At 40.5% G+C, this 15,361-nt stretch overlaps 1 protein-coding gene across 2 annotated transcripts in view; it reads left to right on the forward strand.

The window, feature by feature from the left end:
- The window catches only part of LOC141005536 (E3 ubiquitin-protein ligase UHRF2-like), a 33,273-nt gene that overhangs the window by 5,137 nt on the left and 12,775 nt on the right, over positions 1-15,361 (forward strand). For both annotated transcript variants that reach the window (XM_073477398.1, XM_073477399.1), the window contains exons 2-3: positions 3,740-4,135; positions 5,908-6,227. In XM_073477398.1, coding sequence (XP_073333499.1) covers positions 3,740-4,135; positions 5,908-6,227 — 716 coding nt within the window. The remainder of the gene's footprint in view (positions 1-3,739; positions 4,136-5,907; positions 6,228-15,361) is intronic.

Consider the following 15,361-nt stretch of genomic DNA (forward strand, 5'->3'; position numbering starts at 1 on the left):
TGTTGTTTACATGATATCATACAAACTATATTCAGTTATGATCAGTTATGAAAATTAAAAGATTTTAGTCTTGTTTGTAAATTTCAGTCAAAATTATATGATTAAAAAGACTCGTCTTATAAGTCAAAATGATTTACTAATTGAATCATGGTCACTTATACCTTTTAAAAATGCAAACCCATGCTTACAGTAAATGGTATTTATACTTACTGGTATGTTCTCCGTCTATCTTATTAATGAAAAATCATTACACGAGTCATTCTTACAGAAAAACAGGTGGAAATGCTGTGAACTGAATATGCGTAGACTGGATGTATTTTAAGGAATTTTCCCCAAACTAGCAGAAATGTTATTTAGCCATCTCTTAATCCCGGTACCCCCTACGTCTAGGAACTAACGTAAAGTAATAAAAAAGAGTTCCAAATGGAAGTAAAAGACGACCTTTGCCACCCTTCCAGGTAATTTTCGCTAATTAATAGGGGATTTTTTTTTTGGCGAAAGATTGTATGGCTGTGGGCAAAACGAGGGATAAAAGATCAAAGATGAAAGCTGCACATGGCAGGCTCACAGACACACCCCGTGTCATTGTTTTTGGAAATATGACCTATTTTTCTCAGCTCTTTGCTAAGACGGCCTGCGGGCGGAGACAAGGGCGAAGAAGAAACCGTGTCGGAGGAAGGGGTTTGGTCGGCCTGCCTGAGTAAAAGAGGCTAATTTACACTCTGCTATGAATCTCCTTTTCACCAGCAGTGGGAGTCCGGCTTGGGTTTCACACCTTTAAACCTCTTCTTGGAGCTAGGCACAGATATTAAACAGCCCATGCTTAGTCTTTCAATTTGGTTCCACCCTTATTTAATGGCTTAATGAATTCTGTCATTGTTATGCAGGCATAGATACTAAGTAGGTGTTGCTTAGTCACTTTAGTTTCAGAATGATTTCTGCATTAAGAGCTTTTTAAGCCTTACAGTTTGTGACGGCATGTTGGCACAATAATTAAACGCAACACGATATTACAGCCAAATCTCTCCCCACCTGCAGTTTCTGCTCTATAATAGGTAATAATTAGCTGTAGCTTTATCAAAATATTACCAGGTATGTTCCATCACTGTTGGTTACTGATATAGAAAAGGCAGATTGAGGTATAAACCTTTACCTCAGTCTACACGTTCAGTATGTTTCAACAGTATTTCAGCAGCCACAGGTCTTTCTCTCGTCTTTGTCTGAGGTTCTTTCTGACGTTGTACTTTAGTGCCAGTTACAATAAGAAATAATTAGTCTTTGAAAGACTGCCTGTCGAAATGCAGCAAAGAAATTGGCCTTGTGGAGAGGTGTTAATTTTATTCTACTCAGCAATGTGATACACATGCAAGCCCTCTCACACACACACACACACACACACACACACACACACACACACACACACACACACACAGACAGACACACCGTTGCCATGCCAAGGATTTTTGATTCGTTCGAGCCTTTTGAGAAATCTTCAAGTCAAGTGTCTCCGGTTCATCTAAAGCTTTATTGTGACGTGTGCTCCGCACCGAACTCCCCCTTTGCAACCCTGAACAACATTTCACTGAGTCACATAATGAGCGTACCAGAAGCAATGTCGTTTTTTTTTATTTTTTTCCGATTATTATTATTATTCTGCAAGGAGAAAATGTCACATCTTTGATGATGTTATTCGACCTACAGGCTCGAGATAATCAAGATGCCAATATTCCTGTCAAAGAGCTCTTGACCTCCGTTAATGTATGAAGCATTTTTCCCTAACGTTGTCTGTATAGATGGTGGCTCTTTGTTTTAAGGTTTCTTCAGCTGGTTGTCACTGATGTCAGGGCTGTAGCACCTCGCAGTGAGAGGCTGATCACACAATGAAGTCGCAGTGGAAAACGGGTACAGCTTAGATATTATTTATGAGGTTTGGTGCGGCGCATGAAATTCTACTGTATGTTGTTGTGATACTCGGGTCTGTCTGCGTAATTCTCTGTCCATCTATCCAGTATTTCTCATCAGTACCACCGCTATACACAATGTCTTCTGTTAGTGTGATTGTTTGCCTTTCTTTTCTTAATGCGGTCTCAGGTAGCACAAGACAGAGGAGGGTTAGACAATTACTGAGACCAAAATCGGAGATCAAGTTTAGGCAGGGAGACACACAAAGAAATACTAGATAGACAGACAGGTGAGGTGAGTATTGCAACCACTGTATGGCTGTGTTTGCGCCACTGCTCCTCTGATCTAAATTTCATGAGACTATTAAGAACAGGGAGGGATGGGGAAATTGCGTTCGCTCCCTCCACCGCTCTCCTGCTACGCCTCCGACCGCTCTCCTTCTCGCTGTCAAATAACGAAGAAGAGAAGGGGAGCGCGAGTGAGAGTGTCGGCCATGCTCGTCTCTCCAGTACAATGGGGCTTGTGGGGTTGAGGGCTGAAATGAATAGCTGATGTCTGAAATGAGTTTGCGTGTCTGCCATAAGCTCCATTCCTGGGGCAGTAGCTGTACTGTATACTTAACAGTAGATCGCTTGTGGTAGAAGAGTAAATATGTGTTTGTAATGGGCCCTCATCGTTTTATTTTTCGAGAGAACCATTTTCTGATGCCCATCAGCCGCGCTGCCTGTAAGGGTTGTGCTGTAGCTGGTGCTGGTGCTCATGGTGGTGATGGTGGTGGGTTGGTGTCGACAGAGATTGTATACATGAATCAGGTTCATGGGGGTGGGTGGGGGGGATTCTCTCTTTTGGTTGTCATAGCAACCCAGTCATTTCTTTCCCCCAGCTCCATCTCCTATCACTTTAATTCATGCGTTGATTTCTTTTGTTTATTTTTATTTTTTTATTTCTTGTAGAAATATACGGGATATACACGAGTGGAGCTGCAATTCTGCATCATTTCTATTGGACTAGAAATGTTAACAAATACAAATATGCCAAATCAGAAATGTCATCATACATTCTAATTGTTCCAGATGTATTTTCCCCCTTTTTAAGAATGACATTTTTAAGAATCAGCAGTTCACATTGATGTATACTTCTGAAATAGTGTTTTATCACTCGCTAAACATCGACTCATTTGTGAACAGATGTTGTTGCTGCGGACTCCTGAGCAACAACCATAAACACCGCTGGTGTATTTAAAGACATGTAGATTTATTGAAGTGCTGTGTGTGTATTTAAATGTCACCTGTGTGCTGTTGAGAGCAGCAACAATACATACTTGTTATCTCTCGCTCTGCTCAATGTTGTCTTCTGTCTTGTGTGTTCTTTGTTTGTCCTTGACAAGCGGCCGAGTGTATTTGTCTGAGAGCGCTCCGTGGCGCAGCGGTGTTCATTTCATATGACATGGTTGTCTATTAGGGAAGAAATTTGGGGCAAATTTGAATAAAGTGTGGGTTTATTGGCATTTGTGCAATTGTTCAAACAGACCATCTTTGAGCAAATATGATAATAAACTATTTTAGTGAGAACCTAAAATTTAAACCTGAAACAAACAGAAGAACAAAGAAACATGTTTTTGTTTTCAATTTTCAAAAGTATTAATTGACTTTTTTATATCAGTGCTAATATAATACCTTTGATGTTTATTAATTTTGTGGACTAAATGACTGATTAAAAATTGTATTAATGAAGACATAAATAATTGTGTATGTAAGGAGGACTTTTTGCATCTGTATATTTGTGCATATTCAAACATGACAGTGGCTTTCTAATAGTTAAATTTGTATTTTTTTAGATGGAAGATGGCCAGACACTGTTTGACTACAATGTGGGTCTCAATGACATCGTCCAGCTGCTTATTCGCTCTCAGACCGATGCTCCAGACAGCCCCGCCACCAAGGACTCCTCCGGTGTTGCCTGTAGTTCAGCTCCTCCCCCTGACCCCAGGTCGGATGGCCACAACTCCCCAGCTCCTGCCTCCCCCGCTGCTATGGAAACTTCCACCAATATGGACAATGACAGCAGCAGTGTCACTACCAGCACTGTTAACGAAACCAAGCCGGACACCAGCGCTACCAGTAACTCAGCCAGCACCAAAAATGGGTTCAAGTCCTCCAGTCCAGCACGGGACAGCCAGCCCCCAACATCCAGCAGAAACGCACTAGCCGACCCAGGAATTGGTGTGTACAAGGTGAGGATGGGAGCTTAAATATTTGGGAACTGTTTGCAAGATTTTGCATGAAACTGGCTGGTCTGACTCAGATCTTCGTTACAGAGCGTTTAGAACTACCAGCAAGTTACTGCCAGAGATTCTTGCACAGGGCGCTCTTATTTGTTTGGATGTCAAATTATATTATGAACTATATGTATCTACTATATCTATATATGTAAAAATCCAAACGACCTTGTAAATATGAATTCTATGGCAATTCTACCTTAAATGTTGACATAATTTGGCATGATTTAGCTTACATGAAATGAGGAGTGTGCATGCTTTTGCACACTAGGTTTTCTACCTTAATATGCCTTCCCTAGATTTGTATATACATTGTGCTTTTATGCATATAGCAGATCCTCCCTTCACTTCCTTTCCCAACTGTCTTGTGTTGTAGCACCTCAGGCTGCAAAGATACAGTGTTCCAGCCAAAATGACCTGAGTCTGCTTGTATTTATGTGTCCTTGTGTGAGAACGCATGTGTTAGTGCCGTCCATTCGCACTATTTAAGAGCTCTGTCTTTAGGGCTTATACCCTGAATGCCTTAAATTTATCAGGACTAATGAGATGTACACAAGCATGTGGTTGACCTTGCCAGGGAGGCACACATAAGAAACGGGCCTTTATAATCCTGGCTGTCACTAACCATTTTACAGATTGTGAATAGGGTACAGTCAAAATGATGTTGGTGAGTCTCCTCTACTGTGTTCTACTGAGCTTTGCGTACTGGCTGAACCTCCTGTCTGAGAGTTATATGTGTGGGACTACTAGACTCTTTTTGATGCCAAAAGTTCAATTCACCATGCAGGACGATCAATACTGTAACTAAGTAGAGGAGTTATGAATTGTGCAACCTCAAGGTCACATGCCTTTTACAGGCTGAAAGATTTAACTGCAGACTAAGACTCTCATTTGATGTGGTTTTTTATAAAGGAGCACATGGCCAAACAGTAACATGGATGAAATTTGTTTCAGCGATGCATCTCGAACATTTGTATGTACAAAAGTTTGAAGATTAACCTTTTACAGTCAGTGTCCCAGTGAGACTCACTGGGACACTGACTGTAAAAGTAAAATGCTCATTTTTAGGTTCATAATTGTATTTTGAGTGTGTCCTAGATAATATGCTTTAATGCACAGAAAACATATTTATTTTTTCAAACGCCTTCCATTGCTGCAGCACTTCTATTCACCCTCTGTCTAAAGCCTCGTTTTACCTCCTGTCACTCCTGTCCAAGGCCCCCCTTCCTAAAAGCCCAGTCTGCTTTTTGTAATAAAAAAGACATGAGAATCTTTGTGACCTTTTAAATAATCATCATGCAGAGAACTAATGAAAGTATAAATTAATGTTTTTTTGTATGTCTCAACCATTTACTACAAATTGCCTATTACTTTTATTACTCACATTACTTTTCTGTTTTAATGAGTTTCTCTTAAGTTCCAGGATGCTGTTGGTAGTCTTGCAAATAGACGTGAGTAGCCAAACAAATCAATTTGCGGAGACTTGCAACTTGTGTGGTAATGTGGTCCTGACTTTTATGGATTTAGAGCCTGAAAGTTGATTTTCCTGACAATTATTCTACCCAGGGCAGGAAAAACATTTTTTTAAATCTTACACTTAATGTAATTCTTTCATTTAAAGTATGTGATGCGAAGCAAATGGGCAAAAAAATGGAGTATGTCTTTGAACAACAGATGGATGGGCTCAAAAGCGACCAGGTGTTATTTTTGCCTTTGTGTCTCCTCAGATCAACGAGCTGGTAGACTGCAGAGACGTAAGCATCGGTGCCTGGTTCGAGGCCTGCATTGAAAATGTGACACGCGCTCCCAAAGGACAGATTACGCCCACCAAGGGCAAGGTGGGACGGCCCCCAAAAAGGACTAATGGAAAGCTGGAGGCCGAGCAGGGACAGGCCTACGGCCAGGGCCAAACCACAGACAGTAACAGGAATAACGTTGTGTTAAACTCCGAGAGTAATGGAGCCTCCACCTCTCAGACAGACTCTACAGCAGCTACAGAGACCAAGGAGAGAGAAGAGGACGTAATTTACCACATTAAATATGAGGAGTAAGTGATGGCTCGTTTTGCTGGGGAAATGTTCCTGCTGCATCCAAATTGATTTTGGTTGCAGTGATAACAAACACATCATCGTGGGGTTTTGATAGAAGTGCACAGGGGAGATCTGAATTTTGCATTTTAGCAGACGTCTGCACAGCGTCAGTGATGGTAAAATGCTGTTATGGATTAGAATATTCTGCGTTACAGCACAGCAGAAAATAGGGAATCGTTCTTGCTAATTATGCCAATGTTAAAAATGTCTTTTCTCATGCTATTGATGTGTGGCACGCTAACTTAAAAATGTCCACCACACATAAATACATGGTCTGTATGTTTGTGGTACTAGTGGCTGCAAGCATCGGTAGCATTGGTTCGACGTGTTGGGAATTGCAGCCTCTGCTTCCTCCTGGCAGTCCTGGGGATGGAGAGAGAGAGAGAGGGGTGGGGTGGGGGGTTTGTGTAGTTGATGCTACAATTTGGACTCTATCTCTCGCGCTCTCCTTTTCCAGCAAATTCATTCAGAAGCCCACGTTTCCATGGCAACTCGCGAGTTCTCAGGAGCATTACTTCTTTGCTTGCCTCCTTCAGCTTTGTCTGTAATTGCTGTGAACATAACACCGGTGAGACATAGCCTCCTCGCTGCGTCTTTCGTAGTGTGTGCCTGCCCGTGTGTGTGTGTGTGTGTGTGTGTGTGTGTGTGTGTGTGTGTTTGTGCGTTTGTTTCTGTCATGGGATGTTATGCCAGAGAAACTCCATCAAGGATTGTTGAGCAGTAAATGTGTATTTTTCTTTTAGGCAGACATCATTCCCATTTCACATTTCGCGATCTTCTGAATCCCCAGCATTCTGCTTTTATTTGTTTATCTGTTTGTGTTCGCCTCATGCTCCTCATTTGCTTTATTTGATAGCCTACAGTCAAGAAAGGCAGGGAAGAGGGCGGAAGGGAGACGGAGCAAATGACAGCAAACGTCCCCGATTTAAATCCAGGACGTCACAGTAATATGTGATTTGCGTCTTCACCAATTGAGTCACGAATACAACCCCGGTTTTTTGTGCTGCTGAGAATCCACAGCTACAAATTCAAACGATCTAAATCGTGAGGTTTTTCCTGATACCAAATGCGTAGTCTCTGTCCTGAGCGCCATTCCAGGTTTCTTCAATCATTTGTGGAGGGTGGGTAAGATTGCTCTGCCTTCCCATGCGCACACACACACACACACACACACACACACACACACACACACACACACAGACACACACAGACACATACTCCCCCTTAAACACCTGCCCGCATAGTCTGAGAAAGAACCACTACAAAATTAACTGCCACGTTTTTACACGAATCTGTTCTGTACAGAATGTAATGAGCCACAAAATCAAAGGGATATGTTGGGAGAATCTCCTCTCTGCTGCTCCCAGGAACTGATGTAGTGCGTGTGTGTGTGTGTAATGTGTGACTCTCAGATATGGTTTCATGGTTAAATCTTGGCTGAGCCTCGCATATGTTTAAGATTCTCTGTGGAGAGAGTGACAAATATAGACATAAAATGGGCAAATATACTTTATGTTTATGTAGCTTTCAAATAGACTGCTATAGTTGCAATATGCAAATGGTTTGGCATCTCGTGTTTGTGATGGCGTCTCATAATGTTGTCATTTTAAGCACCTCAAAGCAAATTCATTTGCACATGCTGATTTAAGTATTTCCAGTGACATAATGTGCTCAAAATGAAATAATTTATTCATGCTAAGGCAAAATTCTTTTTGTGTAGGGTTCGGCAATAAGTTGAATTTATGTCGGACTGAATTTAGGGCTGATTTAAATCAACAAAAAGTACTTTTGTGTCTTTGCCATTATATATATCATCATAAATGTATCTCATTAACATTCAACAATTTAAATATGCAAATAATTAAACGCCTGGCCCACAGGCCAACAACCTGGCCTATCACTCGACCCTTTTTGCAACAACTAGACGATAGAAAGGGCCCCAGAGAAAACTCAGACAAGTTTTCAGACTCTACATGTTGGTGGGGTTCCTAGAACCATTAATGTTTACATTTCACTGTAGAAAAAGCACAGGTAAAAAAAAAAGTAACATTGATAAAGGCTGAATTAATTTCATTCAGCTGCTTCAGTTTCAAGGTCCTGGTATTGTGCATCCTGGCTGACTGTCTCCCTGTCAGGGCTTACTGGGACACTTGAATATAATGGAGCCATTGTTAATGTTATTAGTTACACCTGTGCTTTTCTTACAATTCAGAATGTCTGTGGTGGAAAAAAAGCCCTGAGAAATCCAGTTTTCTTTTTTAATCATGCTTGATATGAAGCTATTTAAACTTAAATTGGTGTTTTGGGAACGTTTTGCTTAAAAGAGAGGCTTAAGCACTTCTTAAATGGGCTCTGTCTGCTAATTAGCGAGGATCAACATATGCAATGGAAGAGATCTTACCAGTATCTAAAGCTGTGGTGGTTGGCCTGCCATTATCTGAGCGCGGCTGCTACCTGAGAGCCGCCGAGAGTTTTATTTGCTGCAGTTTCTAATTTAGTAAGTGACAATGAAATGAGGATGAGATAAAGTTTAATTTCAGTTGCAGTTTAGTTTCTCTCTCTCACTCGCCCACTCTCTTATCTCCTTTTCTTCACAGAGCAGTCATTGTTTGATTGTTGTACAAAAAAAAAAGATGGGTGACTCTTGCTTTTTACAATTATATTGGTATGACTATATAAGTTGATGATATTAAGTTTAGTATCCTGAATTTAGGGACATGTTTACTGAGTCAGTAATGTTTTGACATGGTACTTGAAAGGCCTTTTTGACATTCTGACCTGTCATAGTTTCAAAAACACAGGTGTAATTAATAACATTAATGATGGCTGGATTCCATTTAGCAGCTCCTGGTACTGTGCATGCGGCTGGCTCAGCAATCGTCATGTTATTAGTAACACCTGTGCTTTTCCTCCTTTCACAAGTCACGATGCTGTGAAACAGGCCTATTGGTCACTTGGATAAGTGCATACATATCTGCCACAGCTGTGTGATCAGTAAGCAATTATAACATCTTTTAAATAATGCTGATGGTATGAGTTTTTGTTCATAGATGATCGTAGTTCGTGTTGATGCATGTCAATGTCTCGAGCACTGTGTTGTTTTGAATCTACCACTAGGTGGGCAACGAAGTTGGACATTTTCACACAAAATGGCTTTAATAGCCAAATTTGAGGAATGATTGCATTAAAAAAATAAGTTTCATAAATAGTAACAAAATAGTTTATGTGAAATTCTTTCATAAAAAATGAATCTTAAGTGTCATCATATTGTTTTTGCTGTCAAATATTTATATCTGTATGATAGGCTTGGGCGATGTCCAAAATATGATTTCACAATATTGTCCCACCCAAATATTGCTATAGACGATATTATCATCGCTTGTGGTGTTGTCCTGATTAGTTAACACCTGCTTATAGCAAAGACGACACATAGCCTACTTTAAATCCCTTGGCTCGCCATTTTTTCCTGCTTTAAACCTGAATATTGCCAGATTGGTGAGCTGGTGTCCTTACAAAACTATGTCCTCTATGTCTGTATATTAAAGCACAGGTCTGTTAACCTTTAGTAACCACCCAAATATGGATCTACACTGCCACAGCAGTTCCACATGCATTTTCTTTTCAAAATGAAAGCCAGAAGAGATGACAAAACAGCTTTGTGATATTCGATATTGTGAAATATAGCACATATTGCAGCAAATATTGGCCCAAGCCTACTGTATAAGCTTCAAAAATCCAATTTGTTCAGGCTCTAGTGCTACCCCATATTAGATGTAAGTATAAACTACGATTAGGTAATGCCTACGAGTTATGTTAGCTTGAGGTATGTCAGATACCAAAGAGCACAGTACCTGAGAATATGTTAAGAATGGATTTGTTGATTTGTCCACCGTTAGTGCCTGAGTTTTGCTTTGTTTCATGTCTCGTTAACGTTGTCAAACAGTTGTTGTTTGATTAGGTTTAGGCACCAAAATACTTGCTTAGGTTTAGAAAAAGAACAATTTGGTTAGGTTTAGACAGAAAAACTACTTGGTGAGGGATGGAAAATATCATGGTTTATAAGTTGGTGGTCAACATAGTATAAAGAGCAACAAAGGCTGCTCAGAGATGAGGATGGGGTGGATGAAAAGGTCAAACCCAGGACTTTGGAACGGGAGACTTGGGTGCGTTTCCAATATGAAACCAAGTCACTTAAGGCCAAACCATGATCACGTTGCAATCCTTTGCACACTAATTAGGTAGAGGTAGCATGTCCACAACCATAGCTCAGTAGCTTACATTTTGGAAACACTGAGATTGGAGTTGAAGAAATCACACAATTGAACTGCATAGGATTCAGGTTGAAAATCTGCAGATTGGCCCTTTAATACCTGAAGTTGCCTTCTAATCTGTCTGTCACATGACTGAACTTTAAAATTCCTCATTTCAACATTAAAGTAATTTAGATACATCTGTTTAAAAAAGTTGCAGCTTCACATTTTGGCCTCAATTACTAACAAAGCGAAGGTTAAAAGAGACTGCAGTCCCTTTCCCTCACTACTGTGAAGCAATTATATGTAGCTTGTTTAGTGTCAGACTAAGTTCTGACTCGGCTGCTTATCAGCAAATTGAGGATTTCTCATTTTCTCTGTTGCCTTTCTCCCTCTTTACAGGGACTTCAGCTAAGCACACAAAGCGCTAATGACGGTTTCACAACAGAGCAGACTGTAAGAGCCTTTCTGTCGATAAGTCATGTTGTCTCAATTTCACAACTGATTAAATATGTGTCTTTGTTTTGTTTTGGTACACTATGCATTGATAAGAGTGTTGACGCGAATTTGGTTGCTTGTTTACCTCCTTCGTGCCTGAAAGTCTTTCTTCCTCCCTCCCACAACTCAAGGGAAAGATACATTTTACACTTAATACCAGGCTTTGGGTCTAGCCACTGTGACAGCGTAGGCGTAGTCAAGTTAACTCTGTGTGGAGATTTAATACTGATGCTACAAATCTTGTATTTCATGCCTTCAGACTTACAGCTCAGGTTCTTTTTAGGGAGTGTGATATCTGCAGGTGGAATAACTCAAGCAGTGTTTCAGGAAAGCTCTGTATTGTTTTTCTAAAGAAAGCATTTGTGTTTAGCTGTAGGCCTGAAGAAGGAGCAGATGATATGAATTTTACTCGGAAATAGTGTAGTCCAGGTTTGACATTTTGCTACAAGTCATTTGATGCAGTGCAGCTGTAGCACAAGTACAGAGGAGGCAGATAGTCGATAAACTGATTTAGTGAAGTCCATTATCCGGCAACATGTATCAAACATCAGCTACTGGTCACACCAGAACAAGGAGGGTTTAAGCATCAAACCTCTGAGGGTAATTAATTGTGCCAGGGTTCATTTTATTTCTTAGGAATACAACTTTTAATTTCCAAGAGGAGTTATCTGGTATTTCTTTATTCAAAGGTTACAACGTAGCATCTTAGAACTGTCCAGAAATGGTCTAAGCGACATCCAGGTCAAATGAGATTAATGGAGTAGTCACCACACAGCACATATTTGGGATAAACTTGAAAGCAGCATCCATCAAGAGTGTAGCCTCCATCTACCCACCAACCATGGGCAGTTGCATGAACTTCTGTTGTCTCTTGTTGAATCCCTGCCAAATATATTTGGCAGCTGTTGTCAGGGCCAGAATGATCCAACACAGTACAGACCAGTGTTTTAAGTTCTTCTCATCATCGTATTTATCTGTTCTGAAAAGACTTCTGAATTGGATTCAGTTTGTACGTCTGTCTTTAGATGAGTAAAAATAAAATCTCAGGTATCCCACTAATAATATCATATTTATTGTATATTGATTACTACAAAATGCATACATGTTTTTTCAAATGCTGGAGAAAATAACAGAGATAAAACCAGCAAGGGCTAATGCGTGTATCACATTGCAGAGCCTGTAACCTCTGTTAAATTGATCGGAGACAGTCACGTTTCTCCATTAAGATGATTGTAGTGCATCCATTATTTGATTCTGTTGCCTTTTTAATGTGTATGAGAGGTATTAAATCCTATAGGTCAGAGTGTCTGTCCCTAAAAGTCCACACTGGCACAACAAAATCTAATTGTCTATTGTACATCACATCAGGCTTTGTAAGATACTTTGTTTGGATTGCGATATTATTATTTTATATTATTTAAATTTTTTCTGGTGGCTCTGTAGGGTGTGCAAGAGCTCAGAGTGTGAGCTTGTGTGGTCTTAAACTCGGGTGCTTCTGCTCCCCTTGTGTCGCTTCGTGTTCCCCTTCTGTTCATGCTGAGTCCCTTTGTGCTCCAAGTTTGATATTCCTCTCCTGTGTGTGTACGCATGTGCATGTTGGTGTGTGTCTGCGTGTGTTTGTGTTACTTGTATTCACCCCCCACTCCAGCCTACCCAAAACCTCAGTAATCCCTTGGGCCTAAAAAAGGAAATCCCTCCACTGTGCCCCGGCCTCCTCTTCCTGGGAGTATGCACTAGCTGTGTGCTACAACTCTTACAGTCTGCCTCTGTAAATGCTCTACAGTCAATTTACACTGGCTTAAAATATGCACCATTGTCTTCTTAGTAAGAAAGTAAAGCATAAGTAGTGCATATTCTGACAGGATAAAATCTTAAAATGTGGGGTATTATAGTCATTTTTAGCCTCAGCTCTACAGGCCTTCATTGGTTCTGTTTCAGTGCAGATTGTCTGAGAAAGTACCCAGTTTAGGCTCCGCTTTCCCTCAAAAACACACTGCTCGCTCATGCACACAATTCTCCACTTCCCCCTTCACCTCCCACTGTGTGAGCGGACCTGGGCGTGCAGGCTGTAGTGCAGTTTAACTTCAGTGCTAACACATTGTTCGCCTGTAAGCATAATTCCAACTATTGGCAAGCGAGCAGGCTGTCAATTCATCTCTGAGTCTGGCCTGATCCTTACAGTTAATGATGATTGGCAGGCAGGAAACCTGCACAGTTAACCTCAATACCTCCAATCCAAGTTTGCCAGACACGAATTTACACTCGATTCGGATCTTCTTTTCACACAAGAGGAACATTTCACATTCTGTGGAATGTAGCACTGGTTTTGGACATTCAACATTATTAAAAAAGACAACCTTTTTCATCGTCAGAAAACATTAAAGACGTGTATATTGAGAAATATTCTTTTTCACTTTCATGCCAAGAGTTGGATGAGAAGATTGCTGCCACCCTCATGTCTGGACAGTGAATAAGAAGCTACAGTTGTGTAGCTTAGCTTAGCATGACAGACTGGAGATGGAGGGAAAACGGCTAGCTTGGCTCTGTCCAAATATAACAAAATCTGCCTGCTAACATCGTTAAAGTTCATTTATTTGTTTGATCTGTCCAAAAACTGAAGTGTAAAAACAACATGTTGTGGTTTTACCTGGGTGTTAACTGCCAGACTATTTCCTGGCCAGCAGTAACTGTCTGGCAAGGTGACAAAACTAGCATTGTTGTTAGAAGGCAAACAAGCAGGTCTGCCAGAAAGTTTAAGCTATTCCTGTCAATCAATTTGTTTGAGGTAATGGGTTCAGGTCACCTGTTTTGATTTTTGTGGCAGTGGAGCGACTGCACCAGTAAAGCTATGTGGATATTTTATTGAACCTAAGCCCGCCATCACTACATATTTGTTTATCTTGGCTGTTAATCTGTAGTCACCTCATCTTTCCTCACTCTGAGTGGAGCAGAGGGAGCAGCAGTTCTGTGAAATTCTGGAGCGTTTGACTTTGTTAATTGAGTGCAAACACTATACAGTGAATGTAAAGACGCTGCTACTGAGAATGATGATCATGTTCTGTTCTGCGCTCTGTCCTATAAGCAGCAGCTCATAGGATAATCTGTTATTTTGGAAAAATAAGTGGACTGGTTCCTGTCTATACATTCATGATAACTTGGAAAAGATGGGTCCAAGTTTTACCTAAAGGGTCACTTTGTAGTTTTGGGAAAGAAATTCTGAAACTCAGAGAGGTAATATCCACAATACTGGTAGGGTAATAATATAATATAAACTCATAAATATTTATTATTTCCATAACTGTGTGAGTCAGCCTTTCTCAGAGCAAAAAATAAGTTCCCCAAAAGCTAGAAAGGTGGCAGGGTCAAATATAAACAAAGTAAAACCGTATGAAATTGTGTTGTCCTTTCTGGTCAGTTTGTTTATATTATATATTTAGATTTTTCTCTTCTGCTTAAAATTTCTTTGCAAAAACTACATAGTGCACCTTTAACTAGTACGATTAGTGTTTTGCTAATGGCGGTAATGTTGCAGTATGACATGCGTTTCCTGTGTAGTGTGATGGGGAGGTGGAGGGAGGCCAAAGTAGTGAAAATCCACCATAATCCTTCACTCCCTAAACCCAGTCAGAAAGTTGCTGAGTGCAAATATCTCATGGTATGTAGAGGCAAGTCACTGAGAATGGATTTTGCTTAATGGAAGAAAGTGGAGTTAAGTCATTTCTGTTTTTTTTTTTAGTTTTCTGTGTCAGAAACTCCTATAGACTGTGCAGGAGCTGCTGGTAAAAACTTAACTTGCCTCTTTTTCTTACGGCCTTTTCTTTAAGTGGGCCTGTGCTTGAACCTTGTTGCAAATTCAATTGATAAACAAAAATAATATTCTGTCATGTTAGCCATATTTCCTTTGGACTGAATTCGGAGAGCTGCAGGTTATACCATCTCAACAGAATTTCAAGTTGTTTCAGTTATTCTGTGTCAAACTGCCAGTTTCTCATAAACAGCGTTTGGCTTTCTGTGCAAAATCCACTTGTGTTACAGTTTTTGCCCCTCTGTGCTTGTGTGGGCTTCTGCAGACTTGCACGGACTTGCATGTTCCCGCACAGAGAGGCTTATACCGCTTATCAATGGTGCAGGGAAATGGCTCACATCCATCAGTTTTTAGAGAAGACGCTGCTCTGAGTAGCTGCTTTTTGCTGAGGATTTTTATACGATTTTACTCTTCCAACCATTTGGATACAATTTATGTCAAGTGCTCAGTTTAAGCTCAATCATTATTTTAGTAGATAAGACAGCAGTGTGATAATCGGGCATAAAGACTTCATACACCTTGAAGGGGCACTTTGTAG

This window comes from Pagrus major, chromosome 12, assembly GCF_040436345.1.
Source record: "Pagrus major chromosome 12, Pma_NU_1.0".
NCBI classification, from domain to species: domain Eukaryota; kingdom Metazoa; phylum Chordata; class Actinopteri; order Spariformes; family Sparidae; genus Pagrus; species Pagrus major.